The following is a 27,482-nucleotide window of genomic DNA, read 5'->3' as shown; positions in this document are numbered from 1 at the left end:
GAGCTTCCCTGCTTCTACTCTGCCATCTTGGCTACAGAACCAGAAAAAATGAGGAATATGTTTGGAGAAGTTTTGTTGGGATACTTTGGGTAGGTCAATGATAAGGTGGAGTTATGGATAGTCAGAAAGTAAAATGATGTTAGTGGGTACCTAATGCTGGAGGTATAAGAGAAGGAGGAATCTGGAGTTTAATGGAAAAAGGAAAATTTTGCTTTGCTACTCCCTTCGGAAAGAAGGGAGTAACACTGCCTGAATGGCACTGAGTAGTCATGTGATCCAAGAAGCTATATCTCTTTGGATTTTAAGACTTAAAGCTGCACTGGATGTTAGTGATCATCTAGTCCAATCCCATTATTTTACAGATGCAGAAATTGAGGTCCAGAAAGGCTAACTCCTTCATCTGGTATTCAAAGCTTCATGTAAATGGCTTGCCATCACCTTCCTTTTCCTATTATTTCTTTCTATGACTCTTATGCTTCTGAAAAACTAGACTACACTCATACCTTCATAATTTTGTTCAGGCTGTTCCTTATGTCTAGACTGCCCTCCTTCCCTATTTTGCCTGTTAAATTTCTGCTCAGTCTTTAAAATTCAGCTCAAATACTACCTTCTTCAAGAAGCCTACACTGAACCCCTCTAGTAGAATACATCCTTAGGTTTTCTCAAACCTTTCACCTGGTACTTTAATTTCTAAAATTGGTCAATTCAACAAATATTTATTAAGGATATACCTTGTACCTGGTACTGACTATACTTACTTGATAAGTAAATAGAAAATATAGAGAAGACATATAAAAATAAAGAATTTATGGCAAAAATAAATTTATCTACAATAAAATAAATAAATAAGGAAAGAAAGACCATTTATTAAATGTTTATGGAGGGATACAAATGGATTTAAGAATAGTCCCTGCTCTCAAGGAGCTCACTAACATTCAGCTGCAGAGGAAGCAAAAAAAAAAAAGTCCATAGATAGATCTTGAAGTGAAGTTGCAACTGTAGCCTTATTGGTTTCTGATATTGTTCCATCTGATTGTGGACAGACTTTTCTTTTTTTGATCTTAATAGTTTTGGATCTCTGAGGATGTAAGAGCTACATAGATTGTCAAGTTATATCTCTACAAGAGGTTCCCCTGACAATGTTTTTTTGTAGACCTCAACGAGATGCAAAGACAAATAATATGATTACAGGACCCCAGAAATTTAACTCATCCTAAGATTGAATCCAACTACCACGTTTTTGTAGAAGTGCCCCTAATCTGAAAGGCCATCCTAATGGACTCTCCACATTGGAAGTGTTATAGTTATTTGTCTACTACTCAATAGAATTCAACATGCATGGCAGTTAACTGTTGTGCTAAGCTTTAGGACTACAAAACAAAAACAAACCCAAAGTAAGACCTTTCATTCTTACCTTCAAGAAGCTTACTTTATGTTGAGAGGATAGATCACCAGTGAGGCTTATTGGAAAGCTTGCTCTATCTGGAGTGAGGAATAATGATGATGATGATGATGATGATAATGGTGATGATGATAACTAGGATTTATGTAGCACTTTATGGTTTATAAAATACTTTAGAAATGTTATTTCATTTTATTCTTATGACCACCCTAGGAAGAGGTAGGTGCTATACACACTTTACCAATGGGGAAACTGAGGCAAACTTGTTTTTTTGTTTTGTTTTGTTATTATTGTTGCTGTTGTTTTAAGTGACTTGCCTGGGCTCACCTACTTAAGTGTCTGCGGCAGCATTTGAACGTGGGTCCTGCAGATTCCAAGTCCTGCACTTTATCCATTGCAAGACTTTATGAGTTCCAGTACTGTCTCTGGCACTTAATAGCTGGGTAATAATCACAGGTAAGACATTTAACCTTTTTGAGTCTGAGTTTCCTTAACAGTAAAATGAAAGCGTTGGACTAGGTGTTTTCTAAGGCCCCTTAAACCTTGAAATTTCTGATTCTAGTAAATTTAGATAAGTAAATACAAAAATGTACAAAAAATATATAGCAATGTCAAATAGGGTTGAGTGGGCTCAGAAGACTCCCCATAATGGCTCTTGAGTCCGGTCTTGAAGGGAGTTCTGGGTCCAGGAGGCAAAGGTGTGAGAGGCATCATCTCCTGACTCCGTATACTACACCTAAGGCTCCTTGGGGCAGGGATCTCTGGGTGGTCTGAACTTCCCCCTAGAAAGCCCAGCTAGCTCGCTCAGCAGGAGGAAGATCTTGACTATTCTGGCTATTACTGACAGATCCCCTAAAGGAAGTCCTGTTAGGCTGTTTATTGAATCTCTTGGGGCTAGGCTCGGCCCCCGCCTCTGGGTGGGGCCAGAATTTGCAGCTAATCTTCCCCTCCTCCCGAGAGTTCCCAGCCCCGGGTGTTTACTAGAGGAATGAAAAGAGGGAGCAGAAGGAGGAGCTAGAGCAGAAGCACCGCCTCCGCCCGGGTGTCTAGCTCGTTCTCGCGCCTTGGTTCAGGGGCGCGCCCACGGTAGCCCCCTAGGCGCGCGACCCAGCTCCGTGGCGTCGCCCGGCGAGAAGGCTCTGTCACGCAGGCGCGTTCGCGCGGCGTGGGCGGCGGCAGAGGCGTCCCCGGCTTCCTGGAGGGCCCGGGGAGACAGCGCAGCCGCCATTTTGTCTAGGGCTTGTAGCTGCGGCTCGGGACGGGGGAGGTGGAGGCTGGGCTGTGTCGCTCGTCCGGAAGACCCTTGGGTTGCACCGAGGTAATGCCCCAGGCGGGTGGGCGAGCGGGGACGGCTCTGGCCTCTAGGCCTCACGGCGGGGGCACAGCACCGGCTCGGACTGCCGCGCCGAGGGCTCGAGTACCGGAGTGAGGGGCGGCGGGCGGGGGCCTGTGGAGCTGCCCGGGGCGGGGGCGGGGCGCAGGTGCTGCTGCAGCCTCGAGCCCTGTGGTTGGCCGGGTTGTTTGGGGGCTGGTGGCGGTTGAGCCCCTGGCCGCTGCTGAGACGTCGGAGCGGACAGGACCCCAGGCAGGCAGGGGACTTTGGAGGTCATCGGACTTCCAAGCCCCACTATGGTACAGACAGGGACACTGAGGCTCAGCTGGGGGATGCCACTTAACCGAGAAGGCACGGGCGCTAAGTGTCAAAGCTAGGATTCGAACCCAGGTCCTCGGAGTCCGGGAAATAATGCTTGCGTTCTCACCCTCGCGTCTCGCTCGCCCGCGACGGGGTTGGAAGATCCCAGGTATCCCGAGAGTCGGAGCTGCCTGCGGGAGTCCAGGGGTGGGGGTGGGGGCGCGACGAGTGGGGAGGGGGAGTATCAAAACTAGCGCTTGCACTCTGGGGCTGCGCCAGTTGGGCTTACAATGGGAGGGGCGGGGCGAGAGGAGATGCCCTTGCTAGGGACCATGGACCAGAAGTATTCTGCGAGCTTGAAATTGCTGTGTAACCCCCAAGCGCCCCCCCCCCCCCCCCTTGTGCGTGTGCTCCGGGAGTGGAAGCGCTCCAGCTTTTTGAAAGCTGTCCAGTGAGCGGTGTTGGAGCTTGACGCTATTGATCCTGAAAAGTCAGCCTTTCTCTCACGTTTGTTACATGTTAGGCATTAAAAAAACAAAAAAACAAAAAAAAAATTAAGACCACGTCCGACCAAAGATTTTCTTTGTGTTGTTGTTTGTCCCCCCCTTCCCTCCCCCCCTCCCCCCCCCCCCCCCCCGCAAAGGCCTCTGCTGTTCCAGAAAGTATGTGAGGCAGTAGGTTATGTGGATTTGGGGTTTGTTTTTGGACATGTTGGTAATTCAGCCTTAAAAATCTAAAAAATAGAATAGACAATAGAATTTAGTTTGCCTCTGCGGGTGATGTAGAATTAACACGGATCTGCTAGTCGTATGATGGATGACCCTTTAATTGTTAGGTAGAATGTGACATTGACAGTGACCCAGCCAGACTTTCTTGTGGATTGGAGCAATGACTTCCATAGCAAGGAGACAAACATATTTAACTGATCATCATGTCAGCTGATACAGCAAAACTAGACACTTAGTATTGTTTAACAGTTTGTTGCTCTGCAACTTACAGAATTTTGTAACCTATCAGATTTAGTTTTCTAAGAGGGATACAATTAGATCCTTTAAATTATATACATGAAGATGTTTAGGTTTAGTTGATGTGTCTGAAAATTTGAGAGTAACTTTCCCTAAGGTTAATAACTGGAAATGCTAAATAAAGTAAATAACAATTATGCCTCTGTCCTAATGAAAGACTTGAGGGCTTCAATTCTTCAAATAAAAAAACCTTGACTATTTAAAATAAAGCCTAAATACTAAATCTATACACTTTTGTAAAGGAAGTCAAACTCTCTTTAGAGTCTTAACCAATTGTGTTATGAATTATATGCTTTCTGCCTTCCCCACACAAAGTAGCAGTGTTATTGAAACAGCACAAACAGCCCTTAGTCATCAAGAAAATATTACATATTTCTATTTATTTAGTAAGGCAAGGGAATCTACAAATTATTTTATAAGAATTTTTGGCAAAAATGATTAAAATAAATGTAGTCAGACTATCCTTTGAGAAATGAAGTTGATTCCTTTTATCACTGATAGCTGTTTTTTTAAAAACTCGACATTTATTTTATAGTGTAACATTAATTAAATCACATATAAATTATCATAGATAGAGCTACAACCAGTAAGTTCTTTAAAAAAATAACTTGGAATGTAATGGGAGGACACCAAAGCCATAAGATTTAGATCTAACTGGATGGTCCCTTTAGGGATCATCTAGTCCAGCCTCATTATATATGAAGAAGAGATTTTCCCTGACACTAAGGTTCTAAGATCCCAAGTCAAATATAATTATCGCAATTGAATGCCATTTCTAAAGGTTTTGAAGCTTATTTCAGGTCCTTAAGTTTGTTTGTTCCTTGTCCTGGGCTAGCAAAATTGAGTCAATTAAAATTGCATAATAACTTCCTAATTGGCTTCCTTCTCCCCCCCCCCCTTAATTTTCTTTCTTTATTTTATTTTAATAACACATTTTCACATACATTTTCCAAAATTATATTATTCATGTTTTCTCCCTCCCTTTTTTCCTTCCCACTCCTGGAGTTAACAAGCAATTCAATCTGGGTTATTCATGTATTATCAAGCAAAACACATTTCCATATTACTCATTTTTGCAAGTGAATAGTCTTATAAAACCAGAGTTATATATCATATGTTATAATCTACATTTATACTCCAACAGTTCTTTCTCTGAAGGTGGATAGCATTCTTTTTCATAAGTCCCTCAAAATTGTTCTGGATCATTGCATTGCTTTTAGTAGCAAAGTATCACATTTGATTGTCCCACAATATTTCAATTACTGTATATAATGTTCTCCTGGTTCCGCTCATTCCAGTCTGTATTAGATCTCTTAGGTCTTTCCTGTTCTTTTCAAAATCATCCTGTTCATCATTCCTTATAGCACAATAGTATTCCATCACCATCATATACCACAATTTATTCAACCATTCCCCAATTGAGGGACATCCCTTTAGTTTCTAGTTCTTTTCCACCACAAAAGCACATCTATATTTTTATACAAACAGGTCCTTTCAAGTTTATTTTTAATCTCTTTGGGATACAGACCTAGTGGTGGTTTCTTTCTTTTTTAGTAAATAGTGAAAGTTTTCCTTCCCCTTTTATGCAACTACTTATTTACAACCTAATGACCTTTGACTGCTGAACTTATTGGCTCAGCTACATAAGAATTCCAATGTTTGGGTTTCACCATTTTAGATTTAATTGCAGTGGATAGGATGTGAAAAAGTGTTGGTTTTAATCTAGGGACTAAAGTTGGAGGAAAGTACAGCTCAATGGAATATAGGAAGAGGAATGAAGCAAATATGGTAATCAGTGAACCAAGGTTTAACTTAATGCCTGTTCTGTGTCAGTTACTTTGCTAGGCTTTACAGAGACAAAAATGAGAGTACTTGCTCTCTAGGAGTTTACGTTCTATGGAATTAGGATTATGTAAGTATCTTCAAAATAAATACAGAGTAAATACAAGGTCTGGGGTTAACAGACACTAAAAGCTGGATGGTCAGAAAATGTGTCATATTATTTGATCTGAGCTTTGAAGAATTCTGAGGACAGCAAGGAAGGTTATAGTACATTCCAGATATGGGGGACAATCTACACAAAGGCAAAGAGATGGGATGAAGAATGTTATGTAATAGCAAGAAAGACCAGTTTTGCAGAATTATTCTTGAAGGGGGGGAATCATATATAAATTTGGAAAGGGATGTTGAGACAAGACTGTGAAAGGCTTTAAATGTCAGAGGTGTTGGCATTTTGATTCTACAGGTAATAGAGTGCCATTGGAATTTCTTGAGTAGGTGAATGATAAGGTCAGACCTGTGCTTGAAGAATATCTTTTGGGGGGCCAGGCTTAGAGAAGGGAGGTCCTTAGGTTCAAATCTGGCCTCTAACACTTTCTTAGCTATATGGACCCTGGGCAAGTCACTTAACCCCCATTGCCTAGCCCTTACTGCTCCTCTGCCTTGGAACCAATATACAATATTGATTCTAAGAAGGAAGGTAAGGGTTTAAAAACATGTATATATCCTTTTGGCCTCTGTATTGAAAATAATAGATTGGTGAGAGGAAATATTCAAAGTAGGAAAACTGTATAAGATTTTGAAATAGTTCAGAGGAAAAAATGATGAGGGGTGATTAAGTTATGGTGGTCTTTTGAGTAAACAAGAAACAGTTTGTGGAGGAGTAAAATACACAAGACTTGGCCCTAATTGGATGACAAAATGTTTCATTTTGACAGAGATGATAGGAGAGATTGGCTAGATCCTCATCTCGGTTGGATATGGATAAGCCCTTTCAAATATGACTTAAAATTAGATAAAATGAGGATTATTGGGTGTCAAATTATATTTCACAAAAATTCTTTGCAGAAAGATTTTAATAGCTTTTTACCTTTTGGTCAGTCTTATCTCTAATGCATTATGTCTTTAGAGGACATAGAAGACCTTGAACTCCCTCATCTGTAGAAACTGAAAATAACTTTTTTGTAATTTTTTTCTTATTTAAATTATTTAATCTATCAATCCTTGGAAATGAAGTGAAATTACTTTAGTCTGAATAACATTATGTAAATTATTGAGGGATAGAAGTAGCAGTTGCTTGGTACAGTTTTCCTTGTTTGATAATACATGGAAGTAAATAAGGCATCATTTCAAAAAATGTTTACAGTTATGAAATGATAATCTGTAATGTAATCATTATCCTTCCTTTCCCCTTCTGTGTCTTTTGTTTGCAGATGCGGCATTCAAAACGAACTCACTGTCCTGATTGGGATGGTAGGGAAAGCTGGGGTCATGAAAGCTACAGTAGCAGTCACAAACGCAAGAAGAGATCCCACAGTAGTACGCAAGAGAACAGGCACTGTAAACCACATCTACAGTTTAAAGAAGCAGATTGGTAAATTATTTGAATTAATAAAAATTGTGACACTTATTAAATGTAAATTATAGTTTTCAGCTTTCACCTTTTTAATTTCAAAAATATTTATTGAGCATATATTCTTTGTAAAGCACTTGTGCCAAGTGCTGTGGGGTAATTCCAAGAAGCAAAATAAAATCAAGCATGCATAAAAAGATAGGTAATATTGTAATATAGTATATAAGTACTAAGTTGAGTATGTAGATAAGAAATGCTAGAAGAAAGTGATGAATAGCAAAGAGCTTTATAGAAGGACATACAAATTGAAGTGAACCTTGAAAGGTAGAATGGAATGGAGAAAATGAATTTCATAGTGTTTAGAATTATTGAAAGTTCAGGATGCTTATGTTCATTTAAGATTTAACTACCCCCTAAAGGCTGTGGGAAGGGTTCCTGAATCTCTTCGGCCCTTTTCTTCAAATAACCTTGTATTATACCTCTCTCTGTAATATCTCCTACTGGGTTAGACTCAAAGCTTGAGGGCAATGACTGGTTAATTAATTTTGTTATGTCTTTTGTCCGTAGTGCATTTCATGGTACCTTCCATGTATTTGTTGAATGGAAAGTATAGCAAAGCTATCCTGGCAATATGTAAGCCAGTAATTTAGAAAATAAAATAGAGAGGCACGGCGTATAATGGATTTAGAGCCAACCTCTAAGTCAGGAAGACCCATGGATTCAAGATCCCATTCTGATTTTTACTGGCTTTGTGACCCTGGGCAAGTCACTTAACCTTCAGGCAGTTCTTATGACTTTTAAAGCTGGTACTGATATGTACTGTTAGAGGAATTTCCTTACTGGGAACATTTTTTTACTAAATATATATATATATGTGTATTCTTACATATAAAACACATATGATATTCATATACGTACATATGAAATCAATAGGCTAATCAAAATAAATAATACAAAAAGCTTGGTTTTTACAAAATCTCAAATGTATTGAAACTTACTTTATTCTATCTCCTTACTAGTACTTACAATTTGGGTAATGAGTTAACTAAAATGAAATTTTCTTTGAATTTGGGTAATGAGTTAATTAAAATGAAATTTTCTTTTAAGTATTTTAAGGAAGACAAACTCTTTCTTAAATCGTTTTCTCTTTAAGAATTAATCATAAGCTTTCCAAGAGTCAGTGTTTAATTCTATCTTCAGAGATCTCCTTTTCTCATTTCTGTTTTGTTCTCTTTTGCTTTGAATGGGGAGAGCCTTTGGGGAATTTGAAAGAGTCTTCTAAATTAGCCAGTAGGGGTTACTGTAGAGCAGTATGACTTTTTTTTTCCTTTCTCTTAAGCAGACTTGTTTTGTAGAACATGAGCTTATGCTTAGGCTTGTCTAAGTGGCTACAAAATTTGGTTCATAAGACTTACCTTTGTGATAGAATTTTAAAATAATAATAATTCAAATTATACAGATCTTAAAAGCTTACAAAATGCTTTTCCTTCAAAAACCTGTGAACTAGGTGTGAGTTATCCCCATTTTGTAGATGAGGAAACTCACAATCAGAGAGAGATATAAAGTGTCTATTTTAGGGACCGAGTCCAGGTCTTAGGACTCTATATCTAGTGCTCCTTTTTCCTATGCCACATTAACTTGTGGTAAACATAACCCCTAACAACAGTTATATTGGATTCCATTGCTAATACAGCTTTGGAGTTACTCTATCAGACTAATCACTAATAAGTGAAAAATGTCTCTAGGGTAAAACACCGAACAGTGGGAGTCTGTTGGGACTCTCCTTTATTGTTGACTGCAGAATTCTCCTACACACTCCATTGAACATGTTTATATTTGTATATGGAAAAGGGAGGAGATACTATAATTAAGATAAGATTATTAAGATTATATTAGTTATGCATGTTAAAAAATTAAGCTTTTCATATTGAGACTAGTTTACATTTAGCTCAATACTTTTTTCATAGTGACACTAAGGGAAAAGTTGTTTTGTTGGTTGTTGTTCTTTGTGATTCTGCCTTGTGCAGTTTTATATGTTTTTTAGTAACTTAGTTTATGTTTGATTAATACAAAATTAATCATTCTGTTAGCAAATGGTTACTAATCCCACAGTTTTAAAAGGACTACTAGCTGTAGAACAGTTTACTATTTTGTCTGCCTTAGCCATTTTTTCCCTCTTATTATGGGATCTGAAATATATTATGCAATATAGCTGTCTAGATTTCAAAATCAGTTTGCTCCTTCCCTGTTAAATGTAAGACAATAAAGATTCACAAGTACTTGTGAAATTTTTTCTTTTATTAGTCTGGCTGTGATTAAGAAAGATACTTTAGCAGTTACCTTTGGGAGAAATGTAAACTTAAATTAATTTGCTAGTTGCTCTTCCCTTGGCAAAGTAGCTTTGTGATACCAGAAGCTCTTGGTATAACTTCTTATGTTAGAACTGCTGTATCTAAAGCAAAAGAATGATTAGCATGTACTTTAAATGTATTTTCAGTCATTATTTGGAAGTAAGATCCTTAAATGAGAGAGATTATCGTGAGCGGAGATATGTTGATGAATACAGAAATGACTACTGTGAAGGATATGATCATAGACATTATCATAGAGACTATGAAAGCAGTTATCACAACCACTGCAGTAAATCTTCAGGCCGAAGCAGGAGAAGTAGTCCAAAAAGGAAGCGTAATAGACATTGTTCAAGCCATCAATCACATTCGGTATGATTGATTTTTTTTTATTTTGGCTAGATTCTTGTAAGAGCTCTTTATGAGCACAAGAGTTTGGAAAAACTTCATTATATATGTAATTTTTAATTGAAAATATGTTACAGCTGTACTTATACATTATATGGATCCCTAAATGAAATTTTCTGTATTGATTTCCATAAGTAATCCCTATTAACTAACACTCATTTATCTACACTTGCTCATTTTCAGCAGGCCAAATCTTAAGTTTGGTATAGTTGAGTTTCCACTTATTTTCAACTAATGCCAGAAGAAATTTTAGTTTTGTATTTTTATCATGTAATCATCAGCATACACTATATTATAATCAAGTAAAGCACCTTTCTTTCTTTTACAAATCTGAATCTTTCATAGAACTCATAAATTAAAGACATCCATCCTTTTCCTCAGATTTCAGAAAGAAATGAAAAACTACACTGGTGGATAACTAAAATCTGTTAATGTGGAGATATGTAGTTCCACAGAACAGTGCTTCAGTATCTGCAACTGGACTAATTGAGTTTCTGAAAATGGGTGCTGAATGTATAATTTGTGATCTGAAAATGTTTCCTACTTTTAAACATCTTCAGCCATTTCACATGTCAATTTTACATTTATTTTCTTTCCCAAGTTTGTGTCAGTAACACAGCATTTATTAGGTTGAACATTGCAAATAGCTTTTATTTTTCCCCTTTTATTGACATATGCTTTGAAATATTGCTTGATAAGAGCTACTTTCAAATAATCTTGGCATTTTAAAACTTTTTGACAACTAAAGAACTCAACTCTCAACACATAAGCTTTTAAATAAACCTGATAGCAAGAGATTAGTAAATCATGACATTGCATTCTTTAAATTTCAGACTTCAGTTATATCAGTGTTTAAAGAAACAATTGTGTTGTTTTTTTCTATTGCCACTTTAAGTATCTTATCTGAAAATCTGTTCCTTGCCATGTTTTTCTTCTGTAACATAAACTGTGCCCTGTGAATTTCTGGGGACTGAATTTGAAATTGCTCCTGCCAACTGTTCGTGGCCTGGTGCGTATCTGAATGCCTGAATATCTCCCTGCTGAATGAATTGCGTATTCTGCCCTGAATTCACTCTGATATATTGATTGGCTGGACGATCTTGGTGCTGCCCACTTGCCGTTCCAGAAGAGTCACCGAAGGAAAAGATCCAGGAGTATAGAGGATGATGAGGAGGGTCACCTGATCTGTCAAAGTGGAGACGTACTAAGAGCAAGATGTATAGAATATTTTTCAACACTTTTTTAACTTTGCAGACAGAATAATCTGTTAAGAATAGTATGTCAGCGGGGGGCTAAAAGAACTCTTCATTGCTTTTTTGTTTTGTTTTTGTGGGTTTGTTTGTTTTACATTTCTTCTTTTCTGTAGAATTTAAATATTCCTATTCTAAAGTTTCAAAATAGATGATGGAATTTGAGCTTAGAGCAAGAAAGATAGTTGTATCTAATTGTTTTTGTAGCAGCTGACAATAAAATAATTTATTTGAGTGCTGAGACCTTAGTTATACATTATAGTGACATTTGAAAATAATCTATATTGATAGTATTTTATTGTTTGAATAAATTGATAATCATTTTCTCTGAAACTTAAAGCCTTTTTTTTCTTTACTTTAGATGAAATTGTTGCTACTTTGGGTGAAGGAGCTTTTGGCAAAGTAGTAGAGTGCATTGATCGGGATATGTAAGTTATTCTTTTCTTTTTTTTTTAAAACCTTTACCTTCCATCTTAGCAGCAATACTGTGTATTGGTTCTAAGATAGACAGATGATAAGGGCTAGGCAATGAGGGATTAAGTGACTTGCCCAGAGTTACACAGCTAAAAGGTGTTGGAAACTAGATCTAAACCCAAGACTTCCCATCTCTAGGCCTGGCTTTTAATCCACTATGCCACCTAGCTTGCCTCTTCATTTGTTTTTGGAACATTCATATGAAAACTTGGGCCCATGTTATTTTGAAAGGGAATAATTATTTATTTTGTGAATAATTTGTGAAAGTGATAGTAGGGAATATTGCTGTTTTTGTTTACTGGGGAATAGACCCAGTGAAAGCTTTTTGTTAATTGTCTCTTGCTGTTTGGCTGGGTAAGAGAGTGACTAAATATACCGAATAAGGTGGGATTTTATGAAATTAGAACAGATATACAAAAATCAGTGGCAGGTTGAGGACTAGTGTTTCTTTGTCTTTAGTTCCTTTATTCTAGGAGAGAGAGGTGTAAAACTACTCCACTGTCTATTCTTGGATGCATTTGGCATTTGGCCAGGGAAGTAAGAGGTGTAGGGTGACCAAATATGCTTTGGGGGAGGAGAGAGTGAAAGATATTTATGTATATTGCTCACAGTGATAGTGATAACAAGCACTGTGTCCAGGCTAAATTTTTAGTCTTCCTTTTTTGATTTTTATTTTTCGTCATAGGAAATAAAAGTATTTACTTCTGAAAATTGCTAAATATTTAATGTAGTAAATAGCAAGCTGATTCACTTAAGGCAGCTAGCTAGAAGCCTTTTGGAGAGTGCATTATATAGTATTTTAATTCAAACCTGAGGCACCTGTGATTTTGTTAGTGTGGGGTTCTTCCTTATATGCAGATTTCAACCCCTAGTTTGGTGGTCTACATGCCTCATAGTTCCCTGACCCTCCCCTCCCCCCAAAAAAGCTATATATAACCACTTTATAACCAACCTAGTGATGAACTTCCAGCAGATGTAGATAATCTGTTCCTTGATCCATCCTTTTTGAGTCTTCCCAGTTTGATTTAGGGCGAGACAAAATTTGCATTCCACCTGTGTAATCTTTGAGACCCAGAGTGATCTTCATGCCATGATGAGGCAGGGAATGAGATTTATTTGGAGAATAAGTGAGGGAAATGTGTGCAATCCTGCAAAATGAAAACTTACTTTAGAATATGTCAGGGTTTAAAATAATCTTCTACCTGTCAATTTTTTCTTTCTTTTTTTTTAAAGTAAGTATGCCAACACAAATTCCTCATATCTTATGTTATAAAATAAAACAGTTGTAAAGCAAAGCTTTGTGTTGCAATACCAGCTCTGTTATAGTAGTTAGCATTTTTGTTAAATGGCATTTCCTAATATCTTGATTTTTGCTTTTAAGGGATGATACGCATGTTGCAGTGAAAATTGTAAAAAATGTTGGTAGATACCGTGAAGCTGCTCGTTCAGAAATCCAAGTATTGGAGCATTTAAACAGTACTGATCCCAATAGCGTGTTGTAAGTATTAATTTGGATTTTGAATTGTCATGCCTTCTATAGAAAGCTGTATATCCAGTGAACTAAACATTATTTTTTTATCATGTATTTTCAGCCGATGTGTCCAAATGCTGGAGTGGTTTGATCATCATGGTCATGTTTGCATTGTATTTGAACTGCTGGGACTCAGTACTTATGATTTTATTAAAGAAAATAGTTTTTTGCCATTTCAACTTGACCATATCAGGCAGATGGCATATCAGATCTGCCAGTCCATAAATTGTAAGTTTATTTAATGTTAAATTTATGCAATTTGAAGATAAAATTGAAGAATAGGAACTAATGGATACCTTTCTGTTTTCTTGTAGTTTTGCATCATAATAAGTTGACCCATACAGATCTGAAACCTGAAAATATTTTGTTTGTTAAGTCTGACTATGTAGTCAAGTACAATTCTAAAATGGTATGTTGGTTTTCTATAAATATGGTATGATTGCTTTAACTCCTCTTAATCTCATTCATGCACATTAACTTGTATTTTCTTTCAGAAACGTGACGAACGCACACTGAAAAATACAGATATCAAAGTTGTTGATTTTGGAAGTGCAACTTATGATGATGAGCATCACAGCACTTTAGTATCTACACGACACTACAGAGCTCCAGAAGTCATTTTAGGTTTGTAGACATTGGGATTCTTAATTGATTCTGGTTACATATAGCTATAAGGAAAATCCTCAAGTACTTGTACAGGCTCAGCAGCATTATATTGACATGTGCACCTACCTTTAATTGGCTGGAAAGATAAAATATTATATGTGTGTGTGTGTGTGTGTGTGTGTGTATGTATATATATATATATATAAACAAACAGCATAAATAGCAGATGGATATAACCTTTCAGGAATATATGCAAATCTGGTTTATGAGCTCATTAGAATTGTACTCTTTTTGGCCAGTGAGGGACATTAACAGGTATTAAGTTTGTCAGAAAATCCTGGTGTTGAGAAGTATTTTTTCTTTAATATTGCCTCTTCCATAAGATGCTTTGCTGAATGCATTAGGGCTTCTCTTTTAGTAAATCATGAAGCCTAATTTAATTGGTTGTGGGGTCAGTCCATGCCGCCAGCCATTCTTTTTTCCTTACCCCTTCAGGAATATTTTTTTTTTAAATTGGGGATTCATAGTTTTATGTGAAGTCATCCTTTTCACTTTGAGTTTCCTAGTTTCCATGTTTGTCTTTCTTCTTATTAAACTACTTTTTTCTTGCAGTTGTTTGCAATTGTGTCTACTTTCAAGCAGTAATAGAGAATTCAGTTGGTTAAGAAATCAGAGCTCTAGTTCTAACTCACCGTAACTTTGTTCATATTTCATCTTCCATAAAATGAGAAAGTTCGAACTAAATGATATCTTAAGGTCTACTAAGCCTTATCTTTTAAGTTCTATAATAATTGCTTTTTATTTCTCAGTAAGCCATATTTATGTTGTTGATATAGCTATTTTAATTATGCTTTCAAAATTTTTATTTTCTGAAGAAGAAAACATGGATATATATACTTTGGGGTTTGGGTTTTAAAAGATTATTGCAAAAATGAATAATATGGAAATAGGTTCTAAGTCATAATATATGTATAACCCATTGGAATTGCTTGTTAACTCTGGGAGGGAAGAGAGGAGAGAGAGAACATGAGTCATATAACCATGGTAAAATGTCTTTAAAATAAATAAATAAAAATTATATTAAAAAAACTTATTTTAAAAAGAAACAGCTTTTCTCTAAGCTCTCTAAGGGTCAAAACAAATTGTATAGTTAGCTAAATTTCATTATCCTACAAAAGTATAGATTTGGGAAGCCTAGGTATGCAATTATTGAAATCGTCAATGACTATATATATGTACACTCATGTATGCATTTATGCAATGGATGAACCTGGAGAGTTGATGTTAGTGTTGAAAAAAATGTTTAAATAATAAATTAACTTTTTCTTTCTTACACTAGCACTGGGATGGTCTCAGCCCTGTGATGTTTGGAGTATAGGCTGCATTCTCATTGAATATTATCTTGGTTTCACAGTATTTCAAGTAAGTACCTAATACAGAGAATATAATTTGTTAAATCAGTATGATAAAGTAAAAGTCATAATAGCTGATATTTTAAAGCACTTTAAATGGCTTGCTTGCAAAATATTCTTTGTACACGCTTATTTGATCCCACAACAAACCTGTGAAGGGTGGTAAGTACATGAAATTACAATATTACATATTGAATTAATAATTAGTAATTTCATATAGTTTCTGTGCTTGAATCTTTGGGGAAAAGGAAGACTTTTAGTTTCTCTCATGAAGGGAACTCTTGCCTATCAATGGAAATGGGCAGCTCACTGATCATTTAAAATCTTAGAGTTATATAGAGAAATGGAGAGGTTAAATGCCTTCCCCTATAATTACATGCTGGTCTGTATCAGTGGCAGCATTAGACCCCTAACTTGAGAGCTGACCAAAATTGCCTCTATTTTTATATTCGTAAAATGGTTACCAACTACTTCTCATAACATAGTAGTTGCACAGTTATGTGTCATGTTTAAAGTTGCAAAAATTAATTTATATAAGCTTTCAGTTTAAAAAAAAATCTGGATTTACATAGACTTTGCCCTGGTTAGAGTATTAGATTTGAAGTCTAGTCTTGGCTGTGTATGACTAAGAAACTGACCTTGACTTATTAATAAGTTACTCGACCTCAGCTAAAGGTTGTGGGAGAGGCGGGGTGATCATTAGTAGTTAATATTTGAGTACTTACTGGGTATTATATATAGTTCTTTCCAACTTCTTCATAGGGACTATGCATCAAAATATTGGTAAGACTATTTTGAAGACAGTATAGAGGAAAATAGTACAAGGTACAAATAATTTCAAAGCTACATCTACTTAGTTGTGGTTCTTTATAAAACCAATTATAGAAATATTTTGAAGGGTGACTATATAAATGAAGGGTAGTATTCATGATTTTAGTTATTGTATTGAGTCAAAGAATTAAGGGATTAGTAATATTTAGATTTAGTGGTTGAAATTAGAATAAGATACCTACTACTTGTTTATCTTACTCCCAATAAATGGCTTATATATGAAAATATTAGGTTTAATGTTTATAAGGAGTTTTCATGTATTCTGTACAGTGTAGATCATTAGCTTGGATTACAAATCTGGTCTGAATTTTTTTACCTCAATGTTAATTATTGCCATTTTTAGAGAATATACATTTATACTCAGTGTTATGGCTGCTCGCAAACAAGTTTGCAATTTTGTCCTGTGGAAACTTAACTGATAAATATAAATTCCATTTTATTAAGTATATTGTTATTCCCCCCAATTCTGGCCATATGGATATTAGAGATTCTGAAGGGAAATAATAAATTTAGTCCTGGTCTGAATTTTTAAACCTACCCTCTGAAATTAAATGATGTAGCATATAATTATGCTATTAGCAAAAACCAAATTGTTAAATATGAAATATATTGTTTAAGTGTCATATTTTTCATATGCAATAAAGCATTATACATATATTTATATACTTAATATATACATATATGTTAGCTAGATGGATCAATGGATAGAGGACCAGTCTTGAAGCCAGGAAGACATCTTCTTGAGTTCAAATCTGGTCTCAGATACTAACAAGCTATGTGACCCTGAGTAACCCCTTAATCCAATTGGTCTCAGTTTCCTCGTCGGTAAAATGAGCTGGAGAAGGAAATGATGAACCACTCTGGTATGTTTGCCTGCCAAGAAAACCCCAAATAGTCAGACATGATTGAAATGACTAACTTACAACATATATTTAATCCTTTATTGAATTTGCAGAGAAATTGGATCATTCTACATTATGTCCACATGTTAGCTGCATTTATGCACAATATTTACTTACCAACTAAAACTCTTTTAGTCTCAATATTGGCAACCAGCAAATAATAGGCAAATTTCACTGTTAGGAATAAAAATACAAAAGAATAGAACTCTACTTTCAAGTAGCTTACATTTTACTGTGCAGAATACAAAATGTTCCCAGATAAGTACATAAAACAGTACATATAGAAAGTTTAAATGATGGCCATATGGGGCAAGAGATGAATAACTACTGTGGGGGAATTAGAAAAGGCCTCTTGAAGGATGAGAGGCACATGAGATGATTATTGAAGAGAGATGCATTGAGGAGCTAGGATTTTGAGGGAGGAGAGGATTCTAGATATGGGGGACATGATAAGTAAGCCAATTTTGGTGGACAGGAGACTAACTGGGAGAAATAATGTGTTACTTGCCTAGAAAGATATACTGAAGCCAGGTTGTTAAGAGGCTTTCATTGCCAATCAAAAGGAGATTGTATTTTATTCTTTAGGCAATGAGGAACCATTCTATGTTCTTTGGGCCTGGAGAATGGCATGATTAGATCTGGTTTTTAGGAATACTATATTGGTTTAACAGCTCTGAGGTAGATTGGAGAGAGGCTAGACTTGAAGGTAGGTGGGCAGACCAAACTACTTGGACTACTTGGAAGGGTTATTGAAATAGTTCAGGCAAGCAATAATAAGGGACTATAAACCAAGTTAGGTGGCTTTTTGATTGATTAGAAGTAGTTAGCTAATGTCATCGATGATTCCAGAAATAAAAAAGTATAATTCTGCTCAGGACTAGTGATTCTATGGACACTTCATAAGAACTACATAAGTTTTAACAGTTGAAACTTAAATCAATTAACTTAATGGAACTTAGTTCCATTAAATCAGTTTTAAGAAATACAGTAGCCACAGTTTTCAAGTTGTCAGAAGCAGTCAAACTAGTTATTTTAAGAACTTAAATGTTAAGTTACTTTTCAATTATTATGGTGAGTTTGTTATTAGGCTGTTCACAGATTTACCTAGTTAATGGCATCATAGCTGAAAAAGATATAGGCTAGTACAAGGAATATGATGAAGAAATCCTGTAGAGATTAATGTTTATTTCAGGCTATAGGTTGATAAATGATTTCCAAGTAGTTTCAGTATATACATTGAACTTGTTCCTTTTTTTTTCTTTTTAAAATCTGTACTTTTTATTGCCTCTGGACCTCAGTTCTCTACATCAGAATTACTAACTCATAAGCGAGCACCCCATTTAAGACTTTTTTGTTGTTGGGTATGGGACAAACAGTGTGACTCATGGAAATAAACTGCATGGTTTTGAATTTTTGGTTTCTAGCTAATTCGGCCCTTCATCTGACATCAATGATTTATTTTTTCTTTTTTTTTTTTAAATTTTATTTAGAATATTTTTCCATGGTTATATGATTTATGATCCCCCCCCAACTTTCTCCCTCCCTCAAAGCCAAGAAGCAGTTCCACTGAGTTATACATTTATCATTGTTCAAAGCCTATTTCCATGTTATTCATATTTGCAGTAGAGTGATTCTTTAACATCAAAACCCTAATCACATCCCTACTGCACTTCGTGGTCAATTATATATTTTTCTAATGCATTTTTCCACAGTTCTTTCTCTGGATGTGAATGATGTTCTTTCTCATAAGTTCTTCTGGATTGTCCTGGGTTATTGAATTGCTGCTAGTAGAGAAGTCCATTACATTCGATTTTGCCACAGTGTATCAGTCTCTGTGTACAATGTTCTCCTGGTTCTGCTCCTCTCACTCTGCATCAATTCTTGGAGGTCGTTCCAGTTTGCATGGAATTCCTCCAGTTCGTTATTCCTTTGAGCACAATAGAATTCCATCACCAACATATACCACAATTTGTTCAGCCATTCCCCAAACAATGGACACCTTCTCATTTTCCAATTTTTTGCCACCACAAAGAGCCTGACTATGAATTTTTTTTAAAAACCCTTATTCTGTCTTAGAATCAATATTGTGTATTAGTTCTAAGGCAGAAGAACATGAGGCTAGGCAATGGGGGCCAAGTGAGTTGCCCAGGGTCACACGGCTAGGAAGTGTCTGAGGCCAGGTTTGAACCCAGGACCTCCCATCTCTAGACCTGACTCTCAATCCATTGAACCACCCAGCTGCCTCCAGCTATGAATGTTTTTGTACAGATCTTTTTCCTTATTATCTCTTTGGGGAATTTATAATATTTGCAAAATATTCTGCATATTAAAGGACTATTTTCATGTATATAGGATAATTTTTCTTTTTCTTTTTTTTTCTTTTATAGACACATGATAGTAAAGAACACTTAGCAATGATGGAACGGATATTAGGACCTATACCAACACATATGATCCAGAAAACAAGGTAAGTAAGATGTAGGACCAACATTCTTAATGAGTACATATAGTAGGAATTGGCAGATTGACAGGCATGGAAATGGGAGATGAAATGCCATCTGTGGAGGGATGGCAAGCAGATTCATTTGAGTTAATTCCAAGGAAAATCACACCCTAGGTAGAAACATTACTTTGTTTCTTTATCCTGATGAACTTCAGTGAATGGCCTAGGCCCTCCTTACAGTGTAGACTCTGAAAATTTCAATGACCAAAAAATTGGTCAACCCTGAGCCAACCTGGTGAGATGTTTCACTCTAATTGGGTTAGGAAATGTATGGATTTTTTTGCTTGACCTGTACTGAAAACTTCTCCATCTTTTTATAAGGCCTGTTATAGCATGTATTGTGCTGTCATAGGCTTTATGATTCCATGCTTATTTACTTATGTAATACTGTATTGGAACAATTAAGGCTTTTATTTGGAAATGGAGCCTGCTTACTTGTAGCAATTGACTTCCTGATTAATTAGAGCTATTGGTTTGAAAGTAACTCGGACTAGTATTCAGTTCTAAATTCTGAAGAAATCTTTTTTTATTTATTTATTTTAGGTGTATAAGTTACTGAGGGGGAGTATCTTTCTTTAAGTATTTTTTGTAGCTACCTTCTCATTTCGACACTTGCAGAGAAATTACTGATCTGTGGAGGGTTAGAGAACCCAAGCTCATTCTTATGTAGAATATTTTAAATGATAATGTGGAGTGACTAAAATTTGGATTTTTATGCTAGATCTTAGAAATAATTTAGATTTTGAGTTAACTCGTTTTGTTAATTATTAGATTATATATAGATATACTTAAAATTGTTTTAAATGGTCAAATTTATACCCAGAGCACTAGGTTATTAAATATGTGATAAGCAGCAGCCTCATTTTACATTGGTTATTTGTGCAAGATACCCAATACATCCCTTTATGTTTTAATCTTACTGATTGAAACAAAGTGAATTGAGGAAAAGTATATGTGCAAAATACCCAACTGCTTACCATTTGTGTTTCTTGGATGAGGTTGTGCAATTATAAAGTTAGGAGGCCATGGCTAGAAGTTGGAGAAATATCTGTGGAAAAGAACAAAGAGCTTACAGAGAGGGAAAAACGAATAAGAAAGATCATTTTTTTTGAGTATAGAACACAAAAACTATTATCACCATGAAATTAGTACAGATATGTACTATATGTTATGATAATACATATATAACCCAGATCAAATTGTCTGCCAGTACCTGGAGGAGTAAGGGATGGAGATAAGAGTTAAGTTTGATCATATAACTTACGGAAACTTGTATGCAAAGGTGCAAAACAAAGTGTTTACTTATGTAAAACCTGAAATGGGGAAAGTTCTTACCGACAGAATAGTGATGAAAAAGATTTTCATGGAGGAGGCATATGGCTTTTAACTTAGACTTTTGAAAGTATGCCTTTAATATATTAAGGACTTTATTATTATTATTTTATTAGCAGTTCTCATTATCCTCACCTGGAAAATTGGAATAACTTTCTAACTAGTTACCTCCCATTTTACCACTGCCAGACAGACCAAACATGTGTGTATCTCTCATGTCACCTCTGTTCAGAAATTCTCAGTTTATGTCTTCTACATAATAAAATTCAAACTTCTTTGATAGACATTTAAAGTTCTCCATTAAGGTGCCACTCTACCTTTTTAGCTTCATCATTTTGGGAATGTTTAGTATGAGGCATTTGTGAATGGGTAGATGATTTTTCCCATGAGAAGATGAGTCTGGAGCTGAGTGAGAAGAGGTTGGGACTAGAAGTCTAGAGTTGGGAGTTACCAACACAGAAATTGAATTTAGGGCAGTGGATGAAATTTCCTAGGGAGAAAGTATATATGTACACAAGAGGGCCAAGAATATTCATTCACTTTAATTGAGATGAAGATGAGATAAGAGTGGCTAGGAAAACCAGGGAAAATTGGTGTCTGAAGTCATGAGAGGAGAGCCCATAGGTAGAGAATGGTAAATGATCAATAGTATTAAATACAAGAAAATTGGAGTGAAGTGGGCAGAACCAGTAGAATTATTATGCACTATATTTATGTTATGGATAGTAGACTTTGAAAGACTTAGTAACTCAGACCAAGCACATTTCCAAAGGAATCATGCTAAAACATGCTGCCCAACTCCAGATAAGAGAGCTAATGGACCCTAGTCATAGCTAGTTCAAATTGAAGCATATGTTCTGTTTTTGCATGGTGGGGAAGACATAGCTAATGAGGGAATTTTATTTTGCATGACTGTACATATTCATAGTGGGCTTTGTTTTTCTTTTCTTCTCAATAAGTGGGGGAGTGGGAGGGAGAGATTTCAAGTTGAAAATAAAAGGTGGGGAGTGTAAAAATGTTAAGGAAAATGAGGACTAGGTAAGAGAGAGGCCATCACCTCTCTTAGTCTTAGTTCTTCATCCTCAAAATTAGGGAATTGAATTAGATACCCAATAAGGTCCCTTCCAGCTATTATTTAGTACTGACTAAGATTAATAATCTTTGCTTAGTACTGACTAAGATTGAAATCTAAAGTTTCAGTAGAGTTATAGGAGGCAAAAAATTGGCTTCCTTGGTTTGAATGAATAGATAAGAAATACTTATCAGGTGTGCATAGTCTTTGAGATATTAAGCACCTAAGGGGTGGGAAAAGATGGTATAGGTAGCCAGAAGGTTGAAGAATGATATTTTAGATTTTGAGAAATTTATATGTTCACAGGCTCATAGAAATGAACCTCAGTAGATTGAAGATAAATGGTGGGTTAGGAGTGGTTATGGTGTTGCTGGCGATTCTTAAAATAAGGTGTTGTCCTAAAGAGGTATTGGGATCGAGGGTGCAGATAGATAATTATAGTCTTAGTGAGTAGCAGGTATACCTTGGTACTCTTCTTTGACCTGAAAGAAAGGGTAGATAGTGAAACTGTGGGTGTTAAAATTAAGTTTACTTACAGTGATATAGTATAGTGAGCTGAAAGTGGTTTTTGTATAAGCTTTTTATAAAGGTATTTTCCTACATAGATGTCAGAATGTTTAATTAATTTTTATTGGGGGTTTTTTTGATCTATGAATTAACTTTTGGTAAACATTTGAACTTTTTCTTTTAGAAAACGCAAATATTTTCACCACAATCAGTTGGATTGGGATGAACATAGTTCGGCTGGTAGATATGTTAGAAGACGTTGCAAACCATTAAAGGTAAAATTAATAGATATGCAGTTTTCAATATTTGAATCTTTAAGGCAGTGATGGTGAACCTTTTAGAGACTACATGACGGGACCCTGCCACCCACACAAACCCCCCCCACACACACACACTGCCCCCACACCCCCCCCCCCCACACACACACCCCCACCCCTTGCTGAACTCCCAGGTGATTCGCAATGAGGGCGTGCTGCTTCCTACCTCTATGAGTATCCACCACTGCATTCCAGTCTTGCTCAGGGCCGAGCAAGGGGGCTTCTGCTGGGCTTTGCCAGGGTCAGGAAGATGGGGGAAGGCTGGGGCGGAAGTGGTTTCTTATTACAACTGTGGGGTACATGTCCTTGTGGAGTCAGATTCAAACGCAGGCCCCACATGGCCTCAGCTTGACTCTGTCTCAGAGATGCAACCTGGGTACCTTTTAGGCTTTGTTTATATTTGCATAACAATGTTGCACCAGTGGGGGGGGCCACTACAACTTTGAGAGTGGGGCTGCCTATTGGTCTGTGACCCACATGGAGGTGTGAGCAGGGGGTGGAGGGAGCACAGTTAGCCTTTGCGGGGCAGGGTCACCCCCCCCCCCCCTGGAGCTAGCTGGGAAGGAAAAAAGTAGAGATCTTTTATGGGGTGAGGCCAGCCCAGTGATTGGAGAGAAGATGACTCTTCCCCCCACCCACCCAGCCACTAGTCCCACACAGGGGAGAGAAAAAAGGAGGAGAATAGCCCAAGTGCTCCACTCAGAAGGGCAATGGAGACTGTGGAGAGGGGGGAGAGAGTAGCTTCTTCTAAATACTTCTGCCTTTCTCCTAACTAACTCTGCCTGGGATGGTGCATGTGCCCACAGAGAGGTCTCTGCCATTTTTGGCACACGTGTCATAGGTTTGCCATCATGGCTTAAGGTATTCCCCCTCTTAAACACTTACTTTTTTCTTTCAGGAATTTATGCTTTGTCATGATGCAGAACATGAGAATCTATTTGACCTGGTTCGAAGGATGTTAGAGTATGATCCAGCCAAAAGAATTACCTTGGATGAAGCATTACAACATCCTTTCTTTGACTTATTAAAAAAGAAATGAAATGTACAATCAGTGGTCTTACTATATAACTTCTCTAGAGGAGATTACATAAGACTGTGTCAGTCAACTAAACATTCTAATATTTTTGTAAACATTAAATTATTTTGTACAGTTTAAGTATGTAAATACTGTATGTTTTGTATCAATGCCATATTTATCTTGTTAAGCAAGTATGGTCTTGATAATGAATGTTAATGTAAAAAAATTAAAGTTAATTTCCATTTTTAAAAAAATTAGTTACCATTTTTAGAGGTCTTTGGCTTGGTAACATTTGTCCAGTGTTCATGTTGATCTTGTTTTCTTTGTAAATGGAGGTTGACCCTTTCAAGTGATCTTTCTGAGCAAAGGGTGATCTTGGCTACTTTATTTTTAAATGAATATTCTTTATCAAAATTTGGAATGTGAACCTTTTTTTAAACCTTTAAAACTTCCTATGATTGTTAGCAAATAAGTATTGCTTCGATGTAGCGAAGCAGATTTTTGCACTCTTATATGCCAATGGTTTCTAATTCTTAGGGAATATTCTCCTTTATAATAGAATATGTTTACACTTGACATTTTATTAAATTGAAATTTTTGTATCTAGTAAAAGATAACATTGGCCATGGTGAAATTCTGCAAGAAGTAGAAAAGGCTTCCAGATTGTCCAGTATTCATTTTAATGGAAATATGTATATATATATGCCCTCTCTGTTATAACATGATAATTTATTAATTATCCCTCACTAGGGTACAAAAGTGGAGATGAAAGAAAAGCTAATTTTAGCACTTTTTAGTTGGGCTTCCAGATGAAATCTTAATGATTAAAACATTGGAACAAACTTGTGCCATCAGGGAAGGAATTTCCATTGGAAATTATGTATGGAATAAGCACAGGGATGGGGACTAGTACCCTACTAAGGAATTTAGTAATCTTTTCTGTCCATCTTCATATCTGTAAAATGAAAGACCATAAATACCTCAGGAACTTATTGTTAACCCAGGGTATTAATAAGCAGCTAATATTACTTAACAAGGTACTAAAATTTTCTGAAAATTAAAAGGCATAATTGGAAAACTTTTAACAAGATACTAAGTCACCTCTGTAAAATTCAGAACTTAGATGGTTAGTAAATACTCTTGTTAAAGATGTAATTTGAATGTTTTATGAAAGACTTAAGGGCCACTAAAATCTTAAATAATCTTAGTTGATTAAATTTATCTATTAACATAATTACATCTTCTACCAGGTAGCAATTTATTTTAGTCTAGCATTCATTAAAAACTTGATATGATTGCTCTTTTAGAAACAAGGCTTTTTTTTTTTGCAATTGATACTCAAATGCTTTGCTAAATTTTGGAAGTTCTATATTGACATTAAAACAATTTTTTTATACTTGCTTTTATATTTCTAATAAATTTTAGATGTATACTGTATGAAGGAAGTTTTTTAGAATGGCAAAAAATAGTAAAGCCCAGATAGTTTAATTTTCCAATATTACAATTCTGTTTCTTAAAATTCAACCACTTCAGTTGCACTATACTGCCAAATGGAATTTGGCTACTCTACAAAAATATATCAACTAAAGTGTTTTCCTTTTCTCTGCCCATCTCAGTTTTTTGAAGCTGACGTTTTTCTTTTTTTTTTTAACAGTTTCCAGGGAAACAAATTTTAGTGGGGGGGGGGTAATAAAATTATTGGCTAGACTATGTAGGTTGTATTATCTAGATTTCATTGCCATTGTCCTTATTGCTGAAGGATGAATTCTATGAAATATAAACTTAAAATATTTACCTATAAACCAGATTTCATTTAAATCTGTTAAATATTGCCAAAATTCTCTGTCAAATAATGTTTCAAAATGCAGACTTGAAACTCAAACTTGTTATACTTGTCTTCTTGAAGTATATACCAAAGTTAGTTGAAAATTGGACTTCTCCCAAAGTTACTGAAGAAACTGTTAAATATGAAACTGGAGTCAAAACACCAATACCTACTATTAGAATAACTAATTGAAAATTGACTGTGTTTACTTGAGAATGCCAAGGTAATATGGTGTTAAGAGAAAGAGCACTAGAATTGGGAGTCAGGAGACCTGGGTTCAAATCCAGAGTCTGACATTAATTTTATGACTTGGAAAATTACATGCTCTCTTCGAGCCTCATTTTCCTCATCAAAAAATTGAGATAATACTTGTAATACCTGCTTCTCACTGTGGTTATAGGGAAGATTCTTTGCTAGACTGGTAAAGCTGCTACATGAATATTCAAAAGCAGTTTTATAGGGGTACTGGAACTGGTACTATTTCTCCATTTACTGAGTACTGGGGTGAGGGAAAACATTTTGGCATTCTGATCATTGTTCTACTCTTTCAGGAAGATACACTTAAGTGCTTACAGTGTAATTGAACTTTTTTCTTTTAATCAAAGGATATTGTGGATGATTTGTACCAAAAAGTTTAATACTAGGATTTCACATCCTTTGTATTAATGTGTTTTTAGTCTATTTTTATAGTGAGTAGCATAGTTTAAAAGTGATCTGAGCCAGAAATCAGGAAACCTGGATAATATATAGTGATATGAGTCACTGCATTTTAAAGTCTTAAACTTTTAAAGCAATTCCTCATCTGCCAATTATCCTTTTCTACTTTTATTTTCTCTTAAGTATGTGATATACTTGCATACCAGGAGAGATAAATTTGGTTACCTATCTGTTTTTTTTGGAAATGACATTAAACATTCTTTTGTTAGTATAGTATGTGAAGTTATACTATAAAGACCTGAATTTTTTATCTGAAATCAAAGTAGGGCTCTGTTTCTTGTAACGAAGTTGTGTTGGCAAAGAGAAATGAATTTTCTATAGAAACTTGTTCATTTTTGACTAGTCAAAATAATGTCTACTGTATAGATATTTTTATTTATTTTCCTAACATTCCCGTTCCTGAGTTTTTTGTTTGGTTTTAAATGCTGCAATTATGGAAAACATAGATAATTAAAGGCTGGAAACTAGGTTTAAGAATCATGGTCTAGCTTTAAACCCACAAAATTTCGAACATTGAAGCTGGAGCCCTGTGGGCCTAGTTATTTCAGATGTAATTAACAGCAATTGCATGGAGTAATATTTAAGTTCAATGAGTTGAATTAAAGACCATATGTAGATGTTGGGGTTTCGCTTGAATTTTTTTCAGGTCAATTTAAGAATTTTACATTTGTAAATATGAGATTTGAGATTTTCTTAACTTTTTTTGTGAGTACTTTTAAACTTTGGTTATTTGTACTCAGAAAAAAGTCATCTTTTACATAAATAATAGAATGAGTTGGAAGGGTTCTAAGGAATAATGGTAAAAGTTAGCCTATAAAAAATATTCAGCATCCCCTGGTTTCCCAGTTTGCTCTTATGCTTGTATGGCAAAGAGGAGACTACTACTGTGTTCCGTGTTCCTGCTCTGACCACAGATTGATAAACCATTTTGTTGTTTGCTTTTTGTAGTTTTTCTGCCACCTTTACTGTCAGATGTCACTTTTTGCTCCCAACCCTGACCTCTCTTCCCCCATGCTC

General features: G+C 35.9%; 1 protein-coding gene across 5 annotated transcripts in view; it reads left to right on the top strand.

Annotated features, from left to right (window-relative positions):
• Positions 1 to 27,082, top strand: part of CLK4 (CDC like kinase 4) — a 34,477-nt gene extending 7,395 nt beyond the window's left edge. For 2 of the 5 annotated variants that reach the window (XM_007474166.3, XM_007474167.3), the window contains 12 exons: positions 7,273 to 7,433; positions 9,910 to 10,132; positions 11,295 to 11,385; positions 11,780 to 11,846; positions 13,274 to 13,390; positions 13,485 to 13,651; positions 13,738 to 13,832; positions 13,918 to 14,047; positions 15,369 to 15,451; positions 19,562 to 19,641; positions 22,773 to 22,863; positions 23,804 to 27,082. In XM_007474166.3, the coding sequence (XP_007474228.1) occupies positions 7,273 to 7,433; positions 9,910 to 10,132; positions 11,295 to 11,385; positions 11,780 to 11,846; positions 13,274 to 13,390; positions 13,485 to 13,651; positions 13,738 to 13,832; positions 13,918 to 14,047; positions 15,369 to 15,451; positions 19,562 to 19,641; positions 22,773 to 22,863; positions 23,804 to 23,944 (1,446 nt within the window). In that variant the 3' untranslated portion in view covers positions 23,945 to 27,082. Of the gene's footprint in view, positions 1 to 1,746; positions 1,859 to 2,398; positions 2,721 to 7,272; positions 7,434 to 9,909; positions 10,133 to 11,294; positions 11,386 to 11,779; positions 11,847 to 13,273; positions 13,391 to 13,484; positions 13,652 to 13,737; positions 13,833 to 13,917; positions 14,048 to 15,368; positions 15,452 to 19,561; positions 19,642 to 22,772; positions 22,864 to 23,803 lie in introns of those variants that run through there. The other 3 variants (XM_007474168.3, XM_001371156.5, XM_016432486.2) reach the window with 3 other exon arrangements.
• The last annotated feature ends 400 nt before the right edge of the window (positions 27,083 to 27,482 follow it).

Source organism: Monodelphis domestica, chromosome 1 (genome assembly GCF_027887165.1).
Source record: "Monodelphis domestica isolate mMonDom1 chromosome 1, mMonDom1.pri, whole genome shotgun sequence".
NCBI classification, from domain to species: Eukaryota; Metazoa; Chordata; class Mammalia; order Didelphimorphia; family Didelphidae; genus Monodelphis; species Monodelphis domestica.
Note: the sequence above shows the minus strand (reverse complement) of the source record. Positions and strands in the feature narration are given on the sequence as shown.